This window comes from Myotis yumanensis, unplaced genomic scaffold, assembly GCF_028538775.1.
Source record: "Myotis yumanensis isolate MYYU_CA2020_CCGP unplaced genomic scaffold, mMyoYum1.0.hap1 SCAF_12, whole genome shotgun sequence".
Classification (NCBI taxonomy): domain Eukaryota; kingdom Metazoa; phylum Chordata; class Mammalia; order Chiroptera; family Vespertilionidae; genus Myotis; species Myotis yumanensis.
Genome location: NW_027223763.1, coordinates 48,113,687 through 48,128,203, shown reverse-complemented (window position 1 = coordinate 48,128,203; position 14,517 = coordinate 48,113,687). Strand labels below are relative to the sequence as shown.

At 46.6% G+C, this 14,517-nt stretch overlaps 2 protein-coding genes across 2 annotated transcripts in view; one reads left to right on the top strand and one right to left on the bottom strand.

Annotated features, from left to right (window-relative positions):
- RCL1 (RNA terminal phosphate cyclase like 1) overlaps positions 1-10,010 on the bottom strand; it is a 65,232-nt gene extending 55,222 nt beyond the window's left edge. The window contains exon 1 of the mRNA XM_070431598.1: positions 9,720-10,010. Within this exon, the coding sequence (XP_070287699.1) occupies positions 9,720-9,855 (136 nt within the window). The 5' untranslated portion in view covers positions 9,856-10,010. The remainder of the gene's footprint in view (positions 1-9,719) is intronic.
- A 2,929-nt stretch (positions 10,011-12,939) lies between these two features.
- Positions 12,940-13,501, top strand: LOC139020533 (small ribosomal subunit protein uS11-like). The gene has a single exon (XM_070430163.1). The coding sequence runs from the start codon at positions 12,985-12,987 to the stop codon at positions 13,438-13,440; it is 456 nt and encodes a 151-aa protein (XP_070286264.1). The 5' UTR covers positions 12,940-12,984; the 3' UTR covers positions 13,441-13,501.
- Positions 13,502-14,517: the final 1,016 nt, after the last annotated feature.

Genomic DNA, 14,517 nt, shown 5'->3' with positions numbered 1-14,517 from the left:
TACAATATTTTCCTCTGCAAAACAGAATGAAAAGACAAGCTCTGGAGTTGGATAAAAGATTAGCAAACCACATATATCTGAAAAAGAACTAGAATATGTAAAGCAATCTGAAAACTTAACAGTAAAAACAAACAATCCTACTAGAAAATTGGCAAAAGGCACTTCACTAGAGGCTATATTGATGGTAAATAAGCTCATGGAAAGATGTTCAACATCATTAGCCATTAGGAATATGCAAATTAAGCTATAAGATAGTACCACACACTTATCAAAATGGCTAAAATTAAAATTAGTGACAACACAGGAGCATTTTCTCCCCCATTTAGAGTTTCCTTCCCAGCAGTTGTCATCAGTTTGGCTCAAATAAACTCCTATAAATTCAAAAACTTAAAATAGTAACAACACTAAGTGTTGGCAAGCATGTAGAGAAATTGAGTCACTCACATATTGTTGCTGGAAATATAAAATAGTAAGGCCACACTGAAAAACAGCTTGTCAGTTTCCTAAGCATATAAACTATCACACAACCCAGCAATTAGACTCCTGGACATTTATCCCAGAGAAAGGACTTATGTCCACATAAAAACCTATAAGCAAAAAATTTTAGCAGCATTATGCAGAATAGCCAAAAAAAAAAAAAAAAGGAAACAATACAGATGTCCTTCAACAAGTGAATGATTAAAAAAAAACACAAAAAAACAGCTGTGTTGCCAAAACCGGTTTGGCTCAGTGGATAGAGCGTCGGCCTGCGGACTGAAGGGTCCCAGGTTCGATTCCGGTCAAGGGCATGTACCTGGGTTGCGGGCACATCCCCAGTGGGAGATGTGCAGGAGGCAGCTGATCGATGTTTCTCTCTCATCGATGTTTCTCACTCTCTATCTCTCTCCCTTCCTCTCTGTAAAAAATCAATAAAATATATTTAAAAAAAAAAAAAAAAAACAGCTGTGTTACTTTCATACAATGGAATGCTATTCAGCAATAAAAAGGAACAAACTTGGTTAAAAAAAAATTTTTTTTTTTTTTATAAATCTCCAGAGAATCATGCTGAGAGAAAAAAGACAACCACAAAAAGTTGCTTACTGTATGATTCTATTTAGAAAATAAATGACTGCCCTAGCCGGTTTGGCTGGATGGATAGAGTGTCGCCTTCGGACTGAAGGGTCCCAGGTTTGATTCCGGTCAAGGGCACATGCCAGGATTGCGGGCTTGATCCCCAGTGGGGGGCGTGCAAGAGGCAGCCGATCAGTGATTCTCTCTCATCATTGACGTTTCTAACTCTCTATCTCTCTCCCTTCCTCTCTGAAATCAATAAAAATATATTAAAAAAAAAAGAAAATAAATGACAAAATTATAGGAATGGAGAGCAGTTTCATGATCGTGAAGGTGTAAGAAATGGGTGGGAAAAGGAGGGAAATGAGTGTGGCTATAAAAGGGCAACATGAGGAATCCTTTTGGTGATGGAAATGTTAAATATCTTCACTCTTATGAATGTCAATATCCTGGTTATAATATTGTTACTATAGTTTTTCCAGATGTTACCACTGGGGGAAATGGGATAAAGTGCAGACAGATCTCTCTGTATTATTTATGATAACTGCGTGACAATGTGCAATTATCTGAAAACAAAAAGTTTAGTTAAAAAAATAAAAAGATGGTGCATAGTTCCATCTAGAATAGCATTCTATCAGCTTCCAAGCAACAGCAGATCTGAACATAGACTATTAGGATTCCTGGCATTTGTCTTTAAAAGATTAGCATCTTGCCCTAACTGGTTTAGCTCAGTGGATAGAGCGTCAGCCTGTGGACTGAAGGGTCCCAGGTTCAATTCCAGTCAAGGGCAAGTACCTTGGTTGTGGGCACATCCCCAGTAGGGGGTGTGCAGGAGGCAGCTGATCAATGTTTCTCTCTCATCGATGTTTCTAACTATCCCTCCCCCTTCCTCTCTGTAAAAAATCAATAAAATATATTTTTTTTAAAAAATTAGCACCTTGTTTAGGGCAATTAATAATCATCACAAGGGAGCAAACTTTCACAATCAATAGAGGCACAGAGGGCAGGTTCCCAAGTAACAGGGCAATATTCAATCTACACTTATCATTAGGACTAGTGGCCGGTGCACAAAATTCGTGCATGAGGGAGGAGGTGTTCCTCAACCCAGCCTGCACCCTCTCCAATCTGGGACCGCTCAAAGGATGTCCTACTGCCAGTTTACAGGGATCGGGCCTAAATCGGTAGTCGGACATCCCTCTCGCAATCCGGGACTGCTGGCTCCTAACCGCTCACCTGCCTGCCTGCCTGATTGCCCCTAACCACTCTGCCTGCCAGCCTGCTTGCCCCCACCTTCCTTCCCCACTGGCCTGCTCACCCCTAATTGCCCCCCTGCTGCCCTGCTCACTCCAAAATGCCCCCCCCTGCTGTCCTGATCAACTCCAACTGACCCCCACTGATGGCCTGCTTGCCCCCAACTGGCCCCCCTGCTGGTCTGCTTACCCCCAACGGCCCCGCCCCCACCAGCCTGATCACCCACAACTGCCCTCCCCTCTTGGCCTCTAACCGCCTCTACCTCGGCCTTGCCACCATGGCTTTGTCCAGAAGAATGTCCAGAAGGTCTCCTGGAAGGTCTCCCAGTCTAATTAGCATATTACCCTTTTATTAGTATAGAGGCTGGTGCACAGGTGGGGGCCAGCTGGTTTGCCCTGAAGGGTGTCCCGGATCAGGGTGGGGTTCCCTTGGGGTGTGGGGTGGCCTGGGCGAGAGGCCTGTGGTGGTTTGCAGGCCGGCCACGTCCCCATGAGGTGAGGGTCCCCGCTGGGGGTGGGTGCCTGGCCAGCCTGAGTGAGGGGCTGATGACTGTTTGTAGGCTGGCCAAGTCCCCCAGAGGGGACCCTCACCCCATGAAGGTGTGGCCAGCCTGGGTGAGGGGCTGGTGGCTGTTTGCCAGCTGGCTATACCCCCTTCATGGTGGGGGTCCCTGCTGTGGTGCCTGGCCAGCCTGGGTGAGGGGCTGAGGGCTGTTCGCAGGCTGGCCACGGCCCCGGGCAACCCAGGCTCCCAGACCCGCCTTGAGCGGAGGCCACAGCGGCTGGAAGCAGGTATGTGGGATTTATTTATCTTCTATAATTGAAACTTTGTAGCCTTGAGCGGAGCCCACAGCCGGCCAGGGCAGGCAGGAAGCTTGGCTTCTCCATCGCCAGAGGCAACCCAAGCTTGTTCGCTCCAGCTCCGTGGCTGCCGCCATCTTGGGTGGATTTATTTGCATACTCGATCCTGATTGGTTGGTGGGCGTGGCTGGTGAGTGTAGTGGGGGTACGGTCAATTTGCATGTTTCTCTTTTATTAGATAAGATAAGATAGTCTTCGGCCTTCCCCAAATCTACTTATCTATCAACAATTCTGAGTCCCAGACCATACTGGTACATCCTTGCGGTACAACAAAAAATACATTTGGTCTGTGTCCTGGTTCCTGGCATAGACCTCCTAAAATCCTTGGAAGTTCCAAAGTGATAGAGCGTCTTTTAAAAGTTATTCATAAGGAGTCCCTTTGAAAGCACTACAGTTTATGCTGATGAGATGACTTAGCTTCAGAATGGAGCTTGGGGCTGGTTACCAGAAAGACCAAATGATTAGAAGGTTGGGGGGGGGGTGGGGGGGGATGAAGGTTGGAACTTTCAGGCCTAGGCAGGAATGGAAGTGGGGCAGAGAGCATGTCAAACACAGAGATTAAGACCTATAAAAACTGTCGAACAAGGAGAGAACTTGTAGATTAGGGAAGGAATCCAAGGTCTCGGAAGGTGGCAGACCCTACTTCAGGACCCTTCCAAACCTGAAGTAGTTATATATAACTCTTCATCTGGCTGCTTATCAGTATCCCTTTTAATATCCTTTATAATAAACTGGCAAGTGTAAGCAATGTTTCCCTGAGCTTTGAGTCATTCTAACAGATTATCAGACTCAAGGTGGGGATTGCGGAAACCCCCAATTTACAGCTGGGTGGTCAGAAGTGCAAGTGACCAAGATTTGCTATCAGGACTTGTGTTGGCATCTGAAGTAGGGGCAGTCTTGTGGGACTGAGTTCTTACCTTTTGGGATCTGATTCTTATCCCCATAACAGATAGCTTAAGAGTTAAGTTTGTGTCAGCTGAGAACTAGAGAATTACTTGATGTAGGGGGGGAACCACTTATCAGGTGTCAAAAGTATGGAGAGTAGAGGAGAAAAACAGTTTTCCCTTACAATTCTCCTCTTAGAAAATCCAATTTACGAACAGCCAGATTGATCCTAAAACAATGCATCAGTTTAATCAAAAGATGTTTTACCTCTCAAAGAACCTCTATGTAGCAAGTTTAATCAGAATATTTTAAAGGATTCTTTTGATTAAAACTCTATTTACCCCTCCTTTTTCAGAATCTCATCTGGTTAAGCCAAGTGCAACACTCCTATGGACCCAAAACTTGCTCTAATTTCCCAGGGGAAGACTGTGACGCTTGGTCACATGATCTGCTCAGGAACTTGGGTGGTGGCAGTCCTGCGTCCTAACTACTAAACCAGTGCTCTTGCCAAGTCCATCATTTCTATGTTCCCACTTTAAACAGCTATCATTCTGGTGAATTTTTTTCCATTTAGACCTCACCTTACCAAGAAAATGTTAACTAAACTGAACCCTGCAAGACAAAGCCCTTGAGAAATCCAGAGGCAGAGGCATTTTGGACAGCTGCTTTACAACATGAGCAACAGCCATGTCCATCATGCAGTTGGATGTGAGAACAGGCCCTCCAGGCTAGAGGTGGATGAACTCTCTTTCCTGGGGAGTCTGTCACTCAGGGATGTTCAACTTCACCAGCTATCACACTTAACCATCTTGGCTTTTTTTACTTTTAGTAAAAGAGCAATCAAAAAATATGTATTTCCTCCTCAATGACAGGAAGAGTCCAATGAGACAACATAATTGTTCATACTCCTTAAGAGTGAAGCAAAAATTACATGTGGTTATATAATAAAAACCATTCCAAGATCATCTTTTTTTTGGGGGGGGGGGGGTTCAAATTCTTCTCATTATTTATAATCCCTTTGCTTGGAAGAAGGCAGTTTTATTTAAAAGATTAACTGATCTGTCAGAAGTCACAGAGTTTGAGCTGTTTCATCCCCTTCTGAATCCTTGTACAGTTTTCTTGGGACCACATACTGCTTTCCCAAACATTAGGGATTGGAGAAAATAAAAGGCTTAATAATTAAGTCCAGACGGTCGGGGTTTTTCAACATCAGCACTATTGATATTCTGGACAGAATAATTCTTTGTGTGGGGAGCTGTCTGATGCATTTTAGGATGTCTAGCAGCATCCCTGGGCTCTACCCACTGCATGCCAGGAGCAGCCTCCCAGTTGTGACAACAAAAAAATGTCTCCAGCCTTAGCAGGTTTGGCTCAGTGGATAGAGTGTTGGCCTACAGAATGAAGGGTCCCAGTTTCGATTCCAGTCAAGGGCACATGCCTGGGTTGTGGGCTTGATCTCCAATAGGGGGCATGCAAGAGGTAGCCAATCAATGATTCTCATCATTGATGCTTCTATCTCTCTCTCCCTCTCTCTTCCTCTCTGAATTCAATTTTTTTTTAAAAAAATGTCTCCTGGGGAGCAAAACTGCCCCTGGTAAAGAACCATTACATTACACATGACATAACACACAAATATCTGGAAGCCATCGCAAAAAAGAAAGCCTTTAGACCGAAAAAACAAAGAGAAGTCATAATTCCCTTTAAATATCTGAAAAGTTTTCATATAGATGGGGGAACAGATTTCAGATCCCAGAGAGAACTATTCCCAGTGGGTAGAAGTATATATGATAAAACCAGCTAACACTTACTCTTCCTAAATGCCAGGCACTGTTCAGTGCACTTTGAAGTGTTATTTCATTTAATCTTCACAATGACTCTATGAAGTTGGTAGTACCAGCCCCACTTTATAGATGAAAAAACAGAATCAGAAATGTTAAAGAATTTGCTCAAGGTCCAAGAGCTAATAGCAAATGCAGAACCAGGACTCAAACTGAGGTCTAATTCTGAGCCCAAGCTCTTAACCACCAAACTACTACATCTATGACAAATTAAAGATTCTACCTCAACAGAATACATTTTTTAAAAAGAACTCTTTGACTTAAAAGCTGTTTCTTTCACCTACAATGATCCTCGTAGCCACCATCTCAATCCTATCTGCCCAGATCAGAAGCAGACCCAGAAAGCCTTCCTTCATAACCTCCAGGGAAGTCTCGCTCTTATACCAATGAGCCCCTTTACAACATTCAGCTCTTCCTACTTCAAGTTACTCCAGCTACTCTGTCAAGCTCTTTCTTAGAAAACTCCTGGAGAGTGGGGAAACCAGCTTCTCTCATTTACACCCCCACAAAGCCTTGCACATACTGGGGTTCAATAAACCTTTTCTGAATGACTGCACCACCCCCACCCTCCAAAGCCCACACCAGCAGGAATGTTGAAGCAAGCACTTTTGAGAGATGTAATTCTGCACATAAGCTGCAAGCAGAAGATTTTATTGGAAATGCTCTGTGTTTTTTCCAACTCTCAGAATCTCAGTTCAGGAAAAGTCAGAAAGGGAAAGGTGACTGGTAACGCAGCCCATTGGCTGCATCTTCACAAGGATTTGCTTGACTATCACCAGATAACATGTGTCAGGGGCTATATGTATCTATGTATATGTGTATATGCACATACACTTACATGAGTATATATACATATATCCATGCATATCTATGAATGCATGTACAGTCATCCCTTGGCAACCGTGGAGGATTGGTTCCAGGACCCTGCAGATATAAGACTATGTAAATGATCAAATCCCTTATATAAAATGCTGCAGTACCAGCCCCACTTTATAGATGAAAAAACAGAATCAGGCTACAGCAGGTATGCCTACACATCATTTCATTTGCATGGATTCAGCATAGAGCTTGGTGAGTGGCAAATTCAAGTTTTGCTTTTTGAAACTTCCTGGGATATTTTTTTTTCTGAGTATTTTCGACCCACAATTGTTTGAATCTGCAGATGTGTAAACCATGGATACGAAAGGACAACTGTACTAGTATATACCTATATCTCAGTTACTTCTATAAGAAAGTAAACAATGTCTGTACAATTTTTGAGACCTTGAAGCCAGCACAAGGAGGTCTAAATTAGGCGCCTCTTTCTTCCCCTAGTCTATTAATAAGGTAAGGCAAGTAATGCTATACATAGTATTCCTCAAAAAATACCAGCACATTTGCTAACTAGTGCTACCTCTCCCAGGGATCAGAACTGGCATCTTCTCAGGAAAATGCCAAATGGCCAAGCCCTGCTTGTGTGTGTGGCAGTGAGGAGATGCTCACAGACAGTGGAGAGGGAAGGCAGGAAAGCATCCTTTGGAACATTGAAACATTAGTTTGGAGGCCACCTGTCAAGACACAAACACCAGCCCTAGCCGGTTTGGCTCAGTGGATAGAGCGTCAGCCTGCTGACCAAAGGGTCTCGGGTTCAATTCCTGTGAAGGGCATGTACCTTGGTTGCAAGCTCATCCTGGCTCCGGCCCTGGTTTGGGCATGTGCAGGAGGCAACCAATCAATGTGTTTCTCTCACATCAATATTTCTGTCTTTCACTCTCTTCCACACTCTCTGAAAATCAATGGGAAAATATTCTCGGGAGCTATGGTGAGTGCAAGCGCAGGAGGATGTCTGGGGATTCAATTCACTCACTACCCTGCAGGGGCTTAAAACCTGCGATGCTTCCACCGCCAGGTCGCCAGGCTGGGAGAAACTTGGGAGTCTGGTAGCTGCATAGTCTGGCCCTCCCAGCACTGAGTATGAACAGCTGCCAAGCGCTTTAGGGTCCCAACTTTAATATATTTTTAAAATAAAATTAGAAAAAGAAAGAAAAATATCCTTAGGAGAGGATTTTAAAAGAAAAACAGAGACAAACACTAAAATTTTATCTTGGGCACTAGATTGCCATGAGAAATCCCAATCTCCAGGATAAAGTACTTCTACTATTCCTTTAAAAAAAGAAAAAGAAAGAAAGCCTGGCCAATGTGGCTCAGCAGTTGAGCATCGACCCAGGAACCAAGAGGTTGCCAGTTCCATTACTGGTTAGGGTACATGCTGGGGTTTTGGACTCGAACCCCAGAAGGCAGCCAATCGATGACTTCCTCCCTCATCGATGTTTCTATCTCTATCGCTTTCCCTTCCTCTCTCTAAAAAAGAAAATAGCTATGCCCAGTATTCACAGACGTAAAAGCCTGTCTTCTTTCCATATCCAGCTAGTGGGGTGAGTTCTCTAGGCTAATTCGGGAGGCGCACGGGAGAGCTGGCTGGGAATACCACAGAGTAGAGCAATCAAGCAATTGCTCTGCCCAAGGGCCAGACTCAAAATAAGGGCAGAGACGCGGAGGAGAAGGGCATCTAACATAAACCAGGCTAGCAGTCTCTCCTTAACGTCTTCAGTTACAGCAAGGGCAAGAATCATGTACCAAGGTAAGCCTTTCCCACTGTCACCAGGTTCCTCTCCACGGCATGGAGGTCTTCTGGTTCTTTCTTTCCTAACCTTGTATCTCCATCAATGACATGGCATTTTTCCTTGACCGTGCAACCAATCACCTTTCAAGAGAGGCACAAATGTAACTGTCCAGAACAGACAGCCAGATGATGAAACTGGCTGGCCACCTGGTACAGAAGCCAGTGCAAAAAAAAAAAAAAAAAAAATTAAATACATCAACACGACCCAGAAAGCTTCCAGGGCCAACCACAAACCATCTCCTTCAATCTGCAGACAAGGGTTGGTTGTGTTTTGTTCTTTTCCCTTTCTTTCTTCAACGGAGTCTCCCAATTTGGGATAAACACACGGAAGCTTTTTTAAAAAAATGCATGCGTCTTACTCCAGGGAACCAGTTGAAAATCGGAGCCATTTAATCTATGTGTGTTTAAACGGGGCCTACTTTTAATCTATCTACTTTTGTCGGGCAAAAAAAGGGGAGCTTGGAAGCCTGTAGTTTAGCGCTTGTCACCAACACTTTACTCAAGTCAAGGCAATTAGGCCCCTGACTGTTAAAAATTTATCTCAAAGCTCCTGTCCTGCGCACATCAATCACCGTCACCACCGTGGAAAGCAAACAGCATTTTCAAAGATTCTTTAATCCACAGGCAGGGGAAGGTGTGAGGGCAGGCGAGAAATCATGGCGACAGGGACAGCCGCTGTCCAAGGGGGCAGCTGCCACTGAGACCCGTTTTGGGACAGGGCACGGAACCAACCAGCGGTACTCTTCGCTCCAAATCCCCCTCCATCTTTACATCTGCCCAGTCACCACATTCCGGTCCAACAAACTGTTTTTTCTCCTTTGAGACGTGTATGGAGAGAGCAAGAGGGACTGGAGACAAGCGAGGGAGCGAACCCTGGGATTTGCTGCAACACGTAATGCTGGAAAACGTGGACCTGTTTACAACCAGCGCCCTGGAGACGCGGCGCGCGGCGCACGGCGGAGCTCACCCCTCCGAGCTCACCCGCTCGGGCCCGACCCCGCCTCCCCACCGCCTCGGGTGCGTTCGTGATTGGGGGCCACCAGCCACCCGCCACCCGCCCTCCCCAAAGCGCCCGCGGGACCCTGAGGCTCCCCGCGCGCCGGCCCCCAGGACATCAGCGCGGTCTCCCCGGGCCCCCCGCACGCACCCTCCGCGCTGCCAGTCCCCAATTACCTCGGAGGCCCGGGTTGTCGTCTCTGGCCCGGATCTTTCGAATTTTGACCGGGCGCCCGCTCAGAGTCGACAGAACCAGACGCTGGCGCAAGAAGTTGCAGCCCGCGTAGCTGAGGGAGTGCGCCTGAGTCGCCATGTGCGCGCTCTGCGCAAGGCGTGGGCGCCCGAGGTGCGGCTACTTCGGACAGGCGCGGGGTCGCACCCCCGGCGGCGGCGACAGCTGCGGTGGCGACCCGGGTTCCCTACCGCGGACCCGCAGCTCCCCACGTGTCCACGTGGTTTGGAACAGGAAGACGGAGAAACAAGACACCGGGTCAGAGGGGAGCGGGGCGGAGCCGGCGGCCGCCTCCCCGCCTCCCCGCCTCCCCGAGGGCGGCCCCGTCCCGGGCCACGCCGCTATTGGCCCGCGCACGGTCAGGGCGGTGCTCGCGCCGCGTCTCCATTGGCCCGCTCTGGAGCTGGGCGGAGCCCGGGCCGCGTCGCCATTGGCCCGCGCTAGAGTTAGGCGGTGCCCGAGCCCCGGCAACAGAGCAGAGAGGAGTGCGGGGTGGGGGCGCCTGGACGCTCAGAGCGGGGAGCTCGGCCCCCCCCCCACGGCCGCGCGGGGTCCCTCCCAGGGTAGGAGCAAGGAAAGGGGGCGGCGGGGGTTCCGGGCCTTCCACATGCCGCTACGTAGCCTGACTATTTACTGGGATGTGGACGGCATTATCTAACCCGCCTTTTTCTTAATAGAGGAGAAAAGATTGGCGCGCGCACCCTGCTGCAACACCGCTCTGAGCGCGCTGCTGGCATGTCCCCTCGCTCCCCGCCGTAACCCTGAGTACTGCCTGCCATTCCCACGGGGAAAGACTCGAGGAGCATTGCCGAGCTGGCAGTGGCAGCAGGCACTGGGACTCCAGCCTTCGGACACCAAGCTATTGCTTATCTTCTGTGTGAGGCACCAAGCTTGCCCCTTTCACAATGGTCTCTTCCCTTATATTCACAGCGCCAAGTCACATCCTCCCGACTCACACACCTCAAAACGCGTTGTTGTAAGAACTTCACACACAAACACACACCCACACTCTGCTTTTCCCTCTTGCCTGTCCTCCCCTAATCCTGCACACCAAAATCGTACCAAAACCTTCAAAGTTGTGTGGACCCTAGTCGGTTTGGCCTGGGGACTGAAGGGTCCCGTTTTCCATTCTGGTCAAGGGTACCTGCCTGGGTTGTGGGCTCCATCCCCAGTAGGGGGCGTGCAGGAGGCAGCCAATCAATGATTCTCATTATTGATATTGCTATCTCTCCCTCTCCCTTCCTCTCTGAAATCAATTTTTAAAATATATAATTTTTTAAAAGATATGTGGTTAACTATCAAATGACCACAAATTTAGGAGCCCAATATAATAAGGTGTGTTTGCAGTCATTCTTGGACAATGTCACCAGATCATGCGTTCTAGAACACATTGGGGGAGGGGAGGGTCTAGAAAGAGTAAGAGCCTGAATAAGATTAAGGAGGATAGCTAGCCTTTTGTGAATAAATCTCAGTTATGAGGAACCAGCCGTATGGTCTGAGCTGGTTAGTAACCGGTTATTAGAGATATAGGTAGAATTTAAGATAATTAGCTCTTAAATCCATTGAGGAAGGGAGGTAATCCATGCCAATGCTTGCCATTTCTCCATACTGCCTTTTAGGAAATTGACAGTGGTGATGTGGGACTGTTGGAAGCTCCAGGGCCCTAGCTGGTTTGGCTCAGTGGATAGGGTGTGGACCAGCGTACTAAACTAAAGGGTTGCAGGCTCAATCCATCAGGGCATGCAGGAGGCAACCAATTGAGGTGTCTCTCTCACAGTAACCAATTGATGCATTGATGTTTCTTTCTCTCTGTCTCCCTCTCCCTTCCACTGTCTAAAAATCAATGGGAAAAAAATATTCTCGGGTGAAAATTAACAACCCCTCCCCCCAAAAAAGAAAAGAAAACTCTATGATGGTGGGGGAGGGGGTCCTGGAGTGGGGTGCTCCAGGGCTCTCTTGAATCCTGCTCTGGGGGAATGCCAAAGCAAGGAGAGAAGCCATCCCACCAGGAGAGGATTTTTTTTTTTTATATCATCTCACTTTTAATAACTCAACCACCTTAAAAAAACAACTAATATCCTCTGTAGCAAAGCCTGTCAATGCCTCATTCATATCCCTTCAGCTCTTACTATTTCCAGTGAAATCTTTAATTTTTTGCTAGCAATGCCTATATCCCTTTGGAGTTTTCCTCACCTGCATGGACAAACTTCGCAGAACAAATTCCGTACTGAGGAATTAACGCACCCCTCCCCAGTCCTTAACCAATGACTGATGGGAGTTAATGTATAAGGATCCCAGTTCCCTCCATCCTTGGGTGAGACAGCTCTGAAATTCTGCAGTGTTTTCCAGGGTTCCCCAGAGGTTTTAGTACTAGTTGCCCACAGGAGTAACTTGCTTAATTAAGTGCCTATTACTAACATACTTCCCTTCACTGTATCCGCCCCAGATAACCTTCAGATAATTCCTGGGATTAACTCCCAAAAAAACCACTTTCACTCCAGTTATTGCCCCGAGGTTTTCTTCTGGGCAACCCAAAATAAGTCCTGATTTATAAAATTTGAGAACCAAGGTTCAGAGAGAATAAATGACCTGCTTAAAGTGACATAGCTAATAAATGACAGAACCAGAATAGAAAGTCTATTTCCCTCTCTCCTCCCCCCAACCCCTCTCTCTCTCTCTCTCTTTCTGTATCGCTCATTCTCTCTCTCGGGTCATATATCTTTGGAATCCTGAATCTCCAATAAAAAGCCTGCCTACCATGCAGCTGCCATGTCAGAGAAACCACACAAAACGAGACTGCCAACTGTTCCAGCTGACAGCTAGCATGAACCACCAGACATGGGAGGAGCTAGCCTTCAGATGACTCCAGTCCCCAGCCAGCCTCTGCTCAACTAGAGCCACCCTAGTTGATGTCCAATGAGCACAGATAAGCTGTCCTCACTGAGCCCTGCCCAAATTGCATTTTCCTGAGCTAAATAAATGATTGTTACTGTTTTAAGCTATGGGTTTGGGGGCAGTTTGTTACACAGTGATAGATAACAGAAACTACATATCCCTGAACTCCTTTCCCTGCATAATTCTGGACTAGCAAGCCACAAGAAACATCTTGCATGAGATTTGGAAGGCAAAGTGAAGTCACAGCCACATTTTTTATGTTGAAAAGTCACTGCAGCTCTTTCCGGTGGCGGAGTCTGGACGAGACACGCAGAAATGGCACCTCGTACGGGGAAGGAAAAGAAGGAAGAACAGGTCATCAGCCTCGGGCCTCAGGTGGCTGAAGGAGAAAATGTATTTGGTGTCTGCCACATCTTTGCATCCTTCAATGACACTTTCGTCCATGTCACGGATCTTTCTGGCAAGGAAACCATCTGCCGTGTGACTGGTGGGATGAAGGTGAAGGCTGACCGAGATGAGTCCTCTCCATATGCTGCCATGTTGGCTGCCCAGGATGTGGCCCAGAGGTGCAAGGAGCTGGGCATCACTGCTCTTCACATCAAACTCCGGGCCACAGGAGGAAATAGGACCAAGACCCCTGGACCAGGGACCCAGTCAGCTCTAAGAGCCCTTGCCCGCTCGGGAATGAAGATCGGACGGATTGAGGATGTCACTCCCATCCCCTCCGACAGCACCCGCAGAAAGGGGGGTCGCCGTGGTTGCCGTCTGTGAACAGGACTCCTCAAATTATTTTCTGTTAATAAATTGCCTTTGTGACCGCTAAAAAAAAAAAAGAAAAGAAAAGAAAAGTCACTGCAGGGTACTAGGCTCTCTTGTAGCTCACATACTTATCTGATACTGATCTTATTGGCATGAGGTAGCCCCCAGACCCATAGCTCCTTTAACTCCTGATCCTACTTTAGCAACTCCAACTGCGGAGCAAGCTATGCATTTATCCCCATGACAAAGAACACCATCTTCTGCTGGTCACTCACATCACTGAAGTTGGAGGCTTGGAGGCAGTGATAGACATGCAGGTTCTAGCTCATTCTGCTAACTTTTAGGCTCCATCACCAGGCACAAAGACAACAGCCTCATAGACTATGAAACCAGCCCCCACAATTATAAGGTCAAATCCCTATAATAAACCTCTACTTAGAGGTTCTGCTTCTTCAATTGAAACTTGACTGGTGCAGAATTCATTACTGAAAGGCAACTGAGATTAAGGCTCTATGCTAAAGGCTTTTCTATATATGATCTCATTTGGTCCTCACCCCAACTAGCTCAAGAATTGTATTATGAATACAAAGGGATTTTTTATATAATTCTTTCTACTTTTCTTTATTTTTGAGATTACCCCTTGCAAATGTTTTTAATCTGCTCATACTTTTTCATACTAAATGATAAATGGTATATACCTTGCCTTGTAATCACAGATACTTCCATTTTAATGAGGATAAAAGTATACTTGGCTCAGCAATGGGGCTTTGGATTTAGGGGCCAGAGTAGAAATGGATTCTTCCCAATCCATAGAGAAAGATTCTCAAGGCCCCACCTTTACTGTCTCTTAGAGACCCATTGATTGTGATATTTCATCTGCTTTCCTATAATTGTTAGCCATAAAAATGCTGATAAAATTTGAAGAAGTTTGTGTCCTTGTTTCAGAGCCTTTAGGAGAGGGGCCAGGGGAGGAACTAGAGTCTTATTTTACCAACAATCATAAATATCTTCACTGACTGTGAAAGGGAAAGAGAGGTAGACAATCAGCAGATGACAGACAATCAGCAGGTGATAAACACTCAGAGCCGA

Coding starts and splice junctions, on each gene's coding strand:
- LOC139020533 (XM_070430163.1), top strand. CDS start 12,985: ATGGCACCTCGTACGGGGAAGGAAAAGAAGGAAGAACAGGTCATCAGC.